This window comes from Eutrigla gurnardus (genome assembly GCF_963514095.1).
Source record: "Eutrigla gurnardus genome assembly, chromosome: 9".
Classification (NCBI taxonomy): domain Eukaryota; kingdom Metazoa; phylum Chordata; class Actinopteri; order Perciformes; family Triglidae; genus Eutrigla; species Eutrigla gurnardus.
Window position 1 is genome coordinate 29,687,322 of NC_139923.1, and position 11,779 is coordinate 29,699,100.

Below are 11,779 nucleotides of genomic sequence, written 5' to 3' on the forward strand. Positions count from 1 at the left end.
CCAGTGAAGCGTGAAGAATATATAGTCCCCATATATTGACGGATGGAGATTGTTTTATTTTGGTGCCACTTTGTGGTCAGCAGTTAGTTTTATTGTGAACGGTCGGATCAGCACGCCGCCTCCATGTTGGCGTTCACCCTGATGACCACGTCCGTGTACGCGTAGCTAACTTCAACCTCTGAGAGGGTCAGTTGAACACGGAACTTCCCGTGAAGGAGGAACTTTATTTTGAAAGACTCTCTGCTTGTAATGAGCGTGTGATGACATCATTGATGGACGGCGAGCATCGGAGCTCCGCCCACGTTGTGCTTTATATTCAGGCGTTCAGTTAGAGAGGGAGGGATCGAGCGTTGGCACTCTAACCTTCACACACACACACACACCTGCACCCGTACACACACCTCCGTAAACACAAACTCACAAACACACACAGCACCTGACCTTCTCATGCTTGTGACTCACTGCTCATTTTAAATTGTAACACACACACACACACACACACACACACACACACACACACACACACACACACACACACACACACACACACACGTACACACACACGTACACACACACACACACACACAAATATAAAGCAGCCTTATTGTATTCAGGTTGACCTTTACAAAGGACACCTTCTGCATGTAGTGTGTTTATGTGTCTGTGTGTGTGTGTGTATGTGTGTGTGTGTGTGTGTGTGTGTGTGTATGTGTGTGTTCCAGTACCATTAATGTGTACATTTATAGCTCTTCTCCCGACACTCCGCTGCTCCCCTGCTGGGTCCTAAAGAGAGCCCAGTTCATGGATTCAACACCCTTTATTGTCGTTATTGTCGTTCCTCCACGTAGACCCGGACCAGGTCTCCTCCACGTAGACCCCGTCCAGGTCTCCTCCACGTAGACCCGGACCAGGTCTCCTCCACGTAGACCCCGTCCAGGTCTCCTCCACGTAGACCCCGACCAGGTCTCCTCCACGTAGACCACGTCCAGGTCCCCTCCACGTAGACCCGGACCAGGTCTCCTCCACGTAGACCCCGACCAGGTCTCCTCCACGTAGACCCCGTCCAGGTCCCCTCCACGTAGACCCGGACCAGGTCTCCTCCACGTAGACCCCGACCAGGTCCCCTCCACGTAGACCCGGACCAGGTCTCCTCCACGTAGACCCCGACCAGGTCTCCTCCACGTAGACCCGGACCAGGTCTCCTCCACGTAGACCCCGACCAGGTCTCCTCCACGTAGACCCCGACCAGGTCTCCTCCACGTAGACCCCGACCAGGTCTCCTCCATGAGGGCTACTTTGTACAAGAAAGCGAAAGATCCACCAGGAACCCAGACACCATCCCGTCTGAGTTCATGACATCATCCAGAGGTGCTCGGTGGATTTCACCAAGCTGTCTCACCTCCCAGCTGTCTCACCTCCCAGCTGTCTCACCTCTCGGCTGGACAGCAATCAGTGTCAACGTGTTGTCATTGTGTTCCCATTAAAAGGAGGAAATACAGCAGCTTGACTGGGTTCAACAAATTCAAGACTTTCACCCAGGAGACCGCTGGTTGTGTCCCGTGTGAAACTAAGTCTTATTTTGTCACATGACTCGTTAGACACTAGTCACGTGGCTTTTTAGTCGCTCACTAGTACATTCAGTGCTTTCAGTAGTTTTGCTGGACTACAAATTCCTTTTTTTTAAGTCCCCAAAGAAATACATTCCTCCACAGAGTGATGATTGAATTAACAGTGTCTGTACACACACACACACCCAGGAGGCTCTAATAATCTCATCATCGCATCAATAATGAGGTGATTTGGATTCTCACCAGACCAAGAGCCTCTTTGTATTCGGCTTCACGTTGCCATGGAGACCAACACCTGTGTGTTCATTGTGACCCAGAAGGTGTTTACAGGGGCACAGCGCTGTGTGTGTGTGTATTTATATTAGTGCTGTCAAAAAAAACGCGTTAATCTTAGCGTTAATTGTGAAATATTTAACCCGTTAATTTCGTTAAAAATTAACTGGTTAAATATTTCACAATGCAGCTGTGTTTTGTTTACTTCCCGTGGCGGCTGACGTAAGACCTATGACGACGTGTGCCACAAAGCCGTTTTTAACAGAGTGGGCGTGTGCTGCTTTATCCTCTGACGATGTAAACAGGTCTGTCTCAGTAACGGGCTGAATGTAAAGGAGGACTAAGCTTGTTGTTCTATGGAGTGAAAAGGATTTATCATTCTGACTTCACAGCAGAATATTTCCTTGTTCTTGTTTCTATATTTGCATGTTCTATTGTGGACCTTTTTGAAATGTTCTGTTAGTGAATATAAGAAATATGCCTTTTTCAAGCTGACAGTTCATTTTGATGGCCTTGATGGTTTCTTTGGAAATCTGTCGTTCACATGAGAGAATCTGTGCTTAAAGTTAAAAAAGCTGCTATTTAATAGTATTTGAATTTAAATACTTCCTTTGTGTTAATTCTACATAAATTCCATCATTTTACATTTAAATATCCATTATAACATACTTTATTCTTAAGAAGAAAGAAAGCGATTAATTGCGATTAATTACAGCAAATTGCGCGATTAATTAGTTAATTTTTAATTAGTAAAGTTAGTTAATCGATTGACAGCACTAATTTATATACAGTATAGTGTTGCCGTTCTGTTTTAAATCCAGGGCTCAGATTGTAACAGTTGGTGGATATAAATGAATCTTTATGGACGTGTTCCTTCTGACATGATGAACTAACAGCCTGTCTGTCTCTCTGCCTGTCTGTCTCTCAGAAACCTGTCCAAGAACCCCTCGCTGACCACCCTGTCCTGGCAGATCTTTGAACATCTGCAGCTCTTTGAACTGTAAGTTGAACATCATCTTTCACCATCATGGTTACCAGCATGGTTACCATCATGGTTACCGTCATGGTTACCAGCATGGTTACCGTCATGGTTACCGTCATGGTTACCAGCATTGTTACCAGCATGGTTACCGTCATGGTTACCGTCATGGTTACCAGCATGGTTACCGTCATGGTTACCAGCATGGTTACCGTCATGGTTACCAGCATGGTTACCGTCATGGTTACCGTCATGGTTACCAGCATGGTTACCAGCATGGTTACCGTCATGGTTACCGTCATGGTTACCGTCATGGTTACCAGCATGGTTACCGTCATGGTTACCAGCATGGTTACCAGCATGGTTACCGTCATGGTTACCGTCATGGTTACCGTCATGGTTACCAGCATGGTTACCATCATGGTTACCGTCATGGTTACCAGCATGGTTACCGTCATGGTTACCAGCATGGTTACCAGCATGGTTACCGTCATGGTTACCGTCATGGTTACCGTCATGGTTACCAGCATGGTTACCGTCATGGTTACCAGCATGGTTACCAGCAAGGATCCCCGTATAATGTTCCAGGTGTGTGAAAGGGTTAAAGTTGTAACAACAACATCGTCAGGCTTTCTCTCTCTCTCTCTCTCTCTCTCTCTGTCTCTTATTTTTGTGTCCTTGTTTTCAAAGTCTTTGACGTAATGCTGCTGTTGCTCTTTGAAACGTCTGCTATCTCACACACACACACACACACACACACACTCTCTGAGGATCTTCACTGTGTTGTAAAGCAGTGTGACATGGCTGCTGTCCGTGGTGCTGAACCAGGCTGTCGGGTCACGTCTCCACCGCTCCATCCCATAAAGCAGTCTGTTAAACCGACGCTGCTTTTACCAGCATACTATCCTGCTGTTTAGCTGAACCGCTGCTCTCACACACACACACACACACACACACACACACACACACACACACACACACACACACACACACACACACACACACACACACACACTCAGTTTAGACTCCACTTTTTTTAAATGTCATAAACAATCAAACATCCCATCAGAAAAAGGGAGAAAAGGGCGAATACGTGAAAAGAACATCCTGCAGAGATGTGGAAGTCCTGGTCTTCAGAGCCCAGATTAGTCCCGGTCCAGGTCTCCGTGGACGGCTTGTTTCCACACTGAAGCTGCTGTACCATCACAACCTCCCCAAAGACTTACATGCTTGGTTTGTACTTTACTGGATCGTTCTGCCCCGCCCCCCCGAGTACAGAACCCCCCAACCCCCCACCGAGTCCTAGACCTTCTGGAGGACCAGAGCAGGTATTTTAGTCTTTTGGAAGCAGGGCGGCCCCTCAGAGAAGAATGTATGTTTCCTCTCTGGAGCTGAGATGGTTACAAATACTACCCAAGATGCAGTTCTCACAGTAGTACACACACACACACACACACACACACACAGCTTTTGGGACTGAGGATATTTTTGGCTGCACCTTCAGTTCTGCTGGAGGGTTTGTGTTAAATATTAGGACTTTATTCTAATTAAATTATGACTTTATTCACGTAATAAATTTTATTATGACTTCCTCAAAATATTACAAACTTTATTCTCCACATTTAAGAGGAAATTAATTTAACATCAATATTTGAGGTTGAATTGTAGTTTAAGGCATCAACTTTAGTAAACCGAAGAAAAACAGAAATGTTTGATGTAAAGCAACAATCATGTCCAGACCCAGACCAGCACCCATACAGGATCTGGATTCATGTGGTCATCTTAGTAGCATTGGTAGCATGGTAGTGACCTGTCAATCAGCAGGTAAGCCCCGCCCCCTAAAGCATCCCCTGCTTCCTGGTCTGTTGGACTCTAAATGGACCTTCAACATGAGCTTCACTGTTCAGATGTGGACGTTGCCTCCTGAGATGAACATCTTTCGACATCTCCATGGCAATACTGTCACTAACAGGTTTGCTGTCAGACCGTTTACACGTTCATCAGTACATTGTTTCAAAGAAATGACATGATATCCACCCAGAGTCTTTGAAATGTAATTCTTAGGAACCAATTGAATGGCTGTTGAAGCGTGTGTGTGTTGTGTTGATCAGCAGCTTGTGGTCGGGATGAATTGCTTGTTTGGTGGTCGAGGTCTTCAGTGCTGTTTGTACTTTGGCACAAAGAGAAACCAGAAAGCTCCGGCTGTAATAAGAACAAATGAATTCCTGCTGCGAGGCAGAAGCACGGTGAACAGGGCTTTTGTCCGGCACGCAGTTACATTGATTATATTTCCCATTACATTATAGGTGGATGAGTGGTTGCCGTGGCAACGAGCAGCTTGTAAAAAGAGCAATGTAATTCTGTCATTGTTTCATTACCCCGGGATTTTGTATCTGACATGAGACGGACACTTCCTTGTTACACTTCCTTTAACGCTTCCTTGTTACACTTCCTTTAACACTTCCTCGTTACGCTTCCTTGTTACACTTCCTTTTTACGCTTTCTTGTTACGCTTCCTTGTTACACTTCCTTTTACACTTCCTTTTACGCTTCCTTGTTACACTCCCTTTAACACTTCCTTTTACGCTTCCTTGTTACACTTCCTTTAACACTTCCTCGTTACTTTTCCTTGTTACACTTCCTTTTACACTTCCTTTTACGCTTCCTTGTTACACTTCCTTTTACACTTCCTTGTTACGCTTCCTTGTTACACTTCCTTTTACACTTCCTTTTACGCTTCCTTGTTACACTTCCTTTTACGCTTCCTTGTTACACTTCCTTTTACACTTCCTTATATGCTTCCTTATTACGCTTCCTTGTTACACTTCCTTTTACACTTCCTTTTATGCTTCCTTGTTACACTTCCTTTTACACTTGCTTGTTACACTTCCTTTTACACTTCCTTTTACACGTCCTTTTACGCTTCCTTGTTACGCTTCCTTGTTACACTTCCTTTAACACTTCCTCGTTACGCTTCCTTGTTACACTTCCTTTTACGCTTTCTTGTTACGCTTCCTTGTTACACTTCCTTTTACACTTCCTTTTACGCTTCCTTGTTACACTTCCTTTAACACTTCCTCGTTACTTTTCCTTGTTACACTTCCTTTTACACTTCCTTTTACGCTTCCTTGTTACACTTCCTTTTACACTTCCTTGTTACGCTTCCTTGTTACACTTCCTTTTACACTTCCTTTTACACTTCCTTTTACGCTTCCTTGTTACGCTTCCTTGTTACACTTCCTTTAACACTTCCTCGTTACGCTTCCTTGTTACACTTCCTTTTACGCTTTCTTGTTACGCTTCCTTGTTACACTTCCTTTTACACTTCCTTTTACGCTTCCTTGTTACACTTCCTTTAACACTTCCTCGTTACTTTTCCTTGTTACACTTCCTTTTACACTTCCTTTTACGCTTCCTTGTTACACTTCCTTTTACACTTCCTTGTTACGCTTCCTTGTTACACTTCCTTTTACACTTCCTTTTACACTTCATTTTACACTTCCTTGTCACGCTTGTGAAGCTGCGGGGGGGCCGACATGGAGAAAAGAGAAATCATTTTCCTTTTCATCATCGTTGGCTTATTGTAAATATTGATCCACTCTAGCAGCTTAATGGTGATGGCATCAGAGCTCTGTTCTGAAATAATCAGCTGTTCTCCGGCAGCGAGGGATTATAACGAGTTTAAACACATTGTCCTGATGTGTTTAAACTATCGTCCTGATGTGTTTAAACTAGGATCTGACTCGTGGTGGACCACCGACACCAGCAGACCTCTTGTGATGGACCACCGACACCAGCAGACCTCTCGTGGTGAACCACCGACACCAGCAGACCTCTCGTGGTGGACACTGACACCAGCAGACCTCTCGTGGTGAACCACCGACACCAGCAAACCTCTCGTGGTGGACACTGACACCAGCAGACCTCTCGTGGTGAACCACCGACACCAGCAAACCTCTCGTGGTGGACACTGACACCAGCAGACCTCTCGTGGTGAACCACCGACACCAGCAAACCTCTCGTGGTGGACCACCGACACCAGCAGACCTCTCGTGGTGGACCACCAACGCCAGCAGACCTCTCGTGGTGGACACTGACACCAGCAAACCTCTCGTGGTGGACCACCGACACCAGCAGACCTCTCGTGGTGGACACTGACACCAGCAAACCTCTCGTGGTGGACCACTGACACCATCAGACCTCTCTCGACCCACATCAGACTTAATCAGACCCACATCAGGCCTGGTGTCAGCTTGTGGGCATCCCTCAGGGCCTGCTAAAGGTCTCCCCTGTTGTTTTCCCTAACCCCTCGTTAGGGAAAACAACAGGGGAGTTGAAGGTCAGATCTGGGTGGCGTGTTAGCGCCTCCTTCAGGGCGTCAGAGTGATGAACGTCCCTCTGATCCTCGACGGGTTCAAAGGTGACGAGATTCATCACACTGCTAATATTACTAATGCTCTCTCTCCCTCTCTCTCTCCAGTCATGTGGAGGAGGTGGTGTTCTCCTGCGGCTGTGAGATTCGCTGGCTGCAGCTATGGCAACAGCGAGGGGAGGCGGGGCTTAGCAGCCAACAGTTGCACTGTGCTGACGGCCACGGTGAGATCGTGCTGCAGGAGATGAACATCAGCAGCTGTGGTGAGTTCACTGTCAGCACGTTTCATAGGAACTCTCAAAGAGAGCGTCCACATGTTTACAATGAAAACAATCTCTCAGACCTGCCAGAGATCAGCGTCAGCCACAGCAACCTCACCGTCGTCGAGGGCGACCGCGTCACCGCCATCTGTAACGGCTCCGGGTCCCCGTTACCCGAAGTGGACTGGCCCGTCAACGGCCTGCACTCCATCAACGCACAAGAGGTGGAGACACACACACTCACACACACACACAGACTCACACAAACACTCACACACACACACACACACACACACAGTAATCGAGGAGCCTCTGTTGGCATCACTCGTTGACTCCTCCAGCAGAAAGGAACGTCAGGAAGTATTTTATTAATTAGCCGGAGCTCGTTAGATGAGATCAAAAGGTTCCAGTTACATCCATGACATCACACTTCAGCTCCTGCCGTGTGATTATCAGAACTTCTTTACAAGATATTGTCCATTACAGGTAGGATGTTATGAAAATGTCAATTCGCAATATAATTCCGATTATTCAAATACGGTTCAAGCGCTTTGTTTCGACCACACACACAGCGGGTTCCACCAACACACTGGTGGATAGAAAGCAGACCAGCGTGGAGACGCGTCAGCTGATCAGCTCTATATATGGTCAGTGGAGAGAAAGAAGAGATTCTGTATCACACCAAAGTGAACCACAGACAACGACCCGACTAGAAACTATCAACCGTTTAAGGCAACAAACGATGGAAAACTGAGTCTCCGTCTGTTCCACAACAGAGACACTGACCTCTGGTGGCACCTGCTGGTCACTACAACACATCAACACAACTGTATTTATATTTCTAACGGGACTGCTGTAGATGCTGTAACACTTTAACACCCCCCCCCCCCCCCCCCCCCCCCAGGCCCGGGTCTACGACAACACCATCCACTCCATCAACATCACGCTGGTCAACGTGAGCAGAGACGACAACAACTTCCTGCTAACCTGCACCGCCACCAACATCGTAGGCATGACCAACGCCTCGGTCCAGCTGACGGTCCACTGTGAGTCCACACACACACACACACACACACACACTGATTTGAATTGTTCTGCGATGTGACAATGACGAGTGTGTTAATCTGGGGGGTTTACCTGAACTCATCAGCTCTGACATCACTGATCATTCAGACTTTTGAGAGCGTTCTGCCAACTCAGCAGATATTATTCTTTATTACACTTCTGTCAATACACTTTTGGCACGAATGTGTATTTTCCTAATTTTCACAAAATCTCCCAGAAAGATGGTCTGGGTCTATAAGTCCCAATGATCACGTTACTTCCTGCTTCATTTCCTTTTCTCTTTAGTTTCTAGCCAACGCATTTATTTGGGGACTATTTTTAGCGGCGGATGAATCCACGTTTGGTGCTGTAGTGAGTGTGTGTGACAGCAGGACTGAGTCAAAATAAACAGGCTGTGATAATGCAGAATATCAGTAGATACATTCACTGTTGGGCTGCACTAATATGAGAAGAAGCAAAATGCTGCAAATTATCCTGAATGACGCACTTTTCACTGGAACTTGTCAATGGTTCGCTTCCGTTCTATAATAATTAAAATAATAATATTAATAATAAAAAATAATAATCATATTGAGATTTCTGATAAAAACATCTTTCAGTAGGGGAACGTAGAGCTGCTTTTACATCCGAGAGAGAGAGAGCTCGTCACATTGGCACTTCATCTACATCATCAGAAATGAAATCTAAAATAGGATCCGTGAAAGATTGATGTGCATGATTGCTGTTGCCGGGGGCAACCAAGAGGGCTGAAACTGGACCAGTAACTCAGCTTCATATATGACCAGCACAACGCTGATACTGCCTTCACACCCACAGACGGTATGGAACAATAACACGTTGTCGTGGTGACGTCACCTGTCGGTTTTGAAACCCTCAAGTTTGGCATTTTGCCCTTGGTTTCTTGCAACCAGTGAAAGAATTAACCATATTTGGGCTGTGGAGGAGCGACGGGTGGAGTTAGATACATAAATACTCACATGGTGTAAAACCTGTAAAATCATTCCACCAGAGGATTCCATTAACACTCAAGGGTGCTTTCATCCGGGGCTCCGTTTACACTCTGATGCTGTCTGACATCTACTACTGTGTGTGTGTGTGTGTGTGTGTGTGTGTGTGTGTGGTGAGGTGACTAATAGCAGCGATCATCTTCCCACCAGTTCGAGCCACAAAATTGTGTTTATATCCGGCGAGGGTTTTGTCGGTCAACAGTGAGAAACAGGAGAACACACACACACACACACACGCACGCACACACACACACACACTCTCTCTCTGAAACGAGAGCAGCAGCTTGTGAGCGGCGTGTTAACGTGATGATGATGCTCTCCTGTGTGTCCGGTGATGACGGACCGGGAGAGCACCGTGTGACGGCGTGAACTCTTTGATGACGCCGTAGGTTCGATTCCGGACTGACGGTCCTCTCCTTGTGTTCCTCCTCAGTTCCACCATACATCGTGAAGCTGAGGGAGCCGGAGCGCCGCCATGACACCTGCATCGAGTTCACGGTGCGGGGCTCACCACACCCGACCATCCGCTGGTTCTACAAGGACAAGGTGCGTTCAGGTGCCACTCGTAAACATGCATCGTCTTAGACAGAGGACATGATGTCACCGTTCGCTTGTTACTTCCAGGAAATATCCCACACCGAGTACGTGCGGCCCGACATGGACATCTACCAGGACTACATCGAGGGCTGCCTGACCTTCAAGAACCCCACGCACCACAACAACGGCAACTACACTATGGTGGCCAGCAACTACCTGGGCGTGGCCACCAGCACGGTCTACGGACACTTCCTGGACAAGCCCTTCGATTGTGAGTGTGAGAGTGTGTGTGTGTTGATGGTCGGCTGGGACACACCAGACACACCGTGTGAAGTCTGGAAGATGTTTGATGCTCTAGAATTTAAAAACAGGTCACTTGTATTGGATCTCATAATGAGCTGGACAGGAAATATCACTTGAAGATTATAACCTTCAAATCCTGTTGCTTAAACATAAACACCTATTGTTTTAAAACTAAAACCAGTAGTAAACCTAAGGAGTTTATTTTGAAAGGACACGTATTTAAGGAAGCGATTCTGTAAGTTTATTTTGAAAGGACACATTGCATTCAACGAGGGGAACCTAACCCACCATCAGTCCAAAAACCCATATCTAGAGGTTCAGACCATGAGACCTGATTCCCGGATCAGCCATCAGGTCTACACAGTGTGGCGTCCTCTCCCCGGCGTCGATCCGGCTCGATCCGGCTCGGTGTGGTGGAGTTTATATTTAGTCTGAGTGTAAATGAGATGCAGGTTTAGAGCGATCTCGTTAGCGGAGTTGTTTCTGCTGTTTCACACCGCGGGTCTGATCCCACGTCTACTGCTCCTCACCTCCTCTTCTTCTTCTCCACTTCCTGTTTCTTCTCCACGGCAGACACCGACTATGAGTATGGTAAGTTCCTCATTCTAGGATGTTTACATTCATCACCATCATGCTTCACTGTGTGTGTGTCTCTGTGTGTGTGTGTCTCTGTGTGTGTGTGTGTGTGTGTGTCTCTGTGTGTGTGTGTCTCTGCGTGTTTGTGTGTGTGTGTCTGTGTGTGTGTGTCTCTGCGTGTCTGTGTCTGTGTGTGTGTCTGTGTGTGTATCTGTGTTTGTGTGTGTGTCTGTGTGTGTGTGTCTCTGCGTGTGTGTGTGTGTGTGTGTGCGTTGGACTGTTGGACAGTGATCATGTGATCTCTTGTCTCCTCAGCGACTCCGACTGCAGAGCCTCACAAACCGGACGAGGACACGTTCGGGGTGAGAAAAATATTAAATAATATTGATCACATGTTATCGATCACACGTTATTAATCACGTTATTAATCACATGTTATTGATAATGTTAAAATAACAAGCTATTTATCACATGATATGACATGTTATCGATCACACGTTATTAATCACATGCTATTAATCACATGTTATTGATAATGTTAAAATAACAAGCTATTTATCACATGATATGACATGTTATCGATCACACGTTATTAATCACGTTATTAATCACATGTTATTGATAATGTTAAAATAACAAGCTATTTATCACACGATATGACATGTTATCGATCACACGTTATTAATCACATGCTATTAATCACATGTTATTGATAATGTTAAAATAACAAGCTATTTATCACATGATATTACATTTTATAGATCACACGTTATTAATCACATGCTATTAATCACATGTTATTGATAATGTTAAAATAACAAGCTATTTATCACACGATA

The 11,779-nt window shown here is 45.9% G+C and overlaps 1 protein-coding gene across 1 annotated transcript in view; it reads left to right on the plus strand.

The window, feature by feature from the left end:
• Window positions 1-11,779, plus strand: part of LOC311018262 (NT-3 growth factor receptor-like) — a 57,755-nt gene that overhangs the window by 21,830 nt on the left and 24,146 nt on the right. Inside the window, exons 4-11 of the mRNA XM_084017132.1 lie at window positions 2,770-2,841; window positions 7,301-7,455; window positions 7,534-7,676; window positions 8,357-8,498; window positions 9,958-10,070; window positions 10,149-10,338; window positions 10,938-10,955; window positions 11,256-11,302. Coding sequence (XP_083873258.1) covers window positions 2,770-2,841; window positions 7,301-7,455; window positions 7,534-7,676; window positions 8,357-8,498; window positions 9,958-10,070; window positions 10,149-10,338; window positions 10,938-10,955; window positions 11,256-11,302 — 880 coding nt within the window. The remainder of the gene's footprint in view (window positions 1-2,769; window positions 2,842-7,300; window positions 7,456-7,533; window positions 7,677-8,356; window positions 8,499-9,957; window positions 10,071-10,148; window positions 10,339-10,937; window positions 10,956-11,255; window positions 11,303-11,779) is intronic.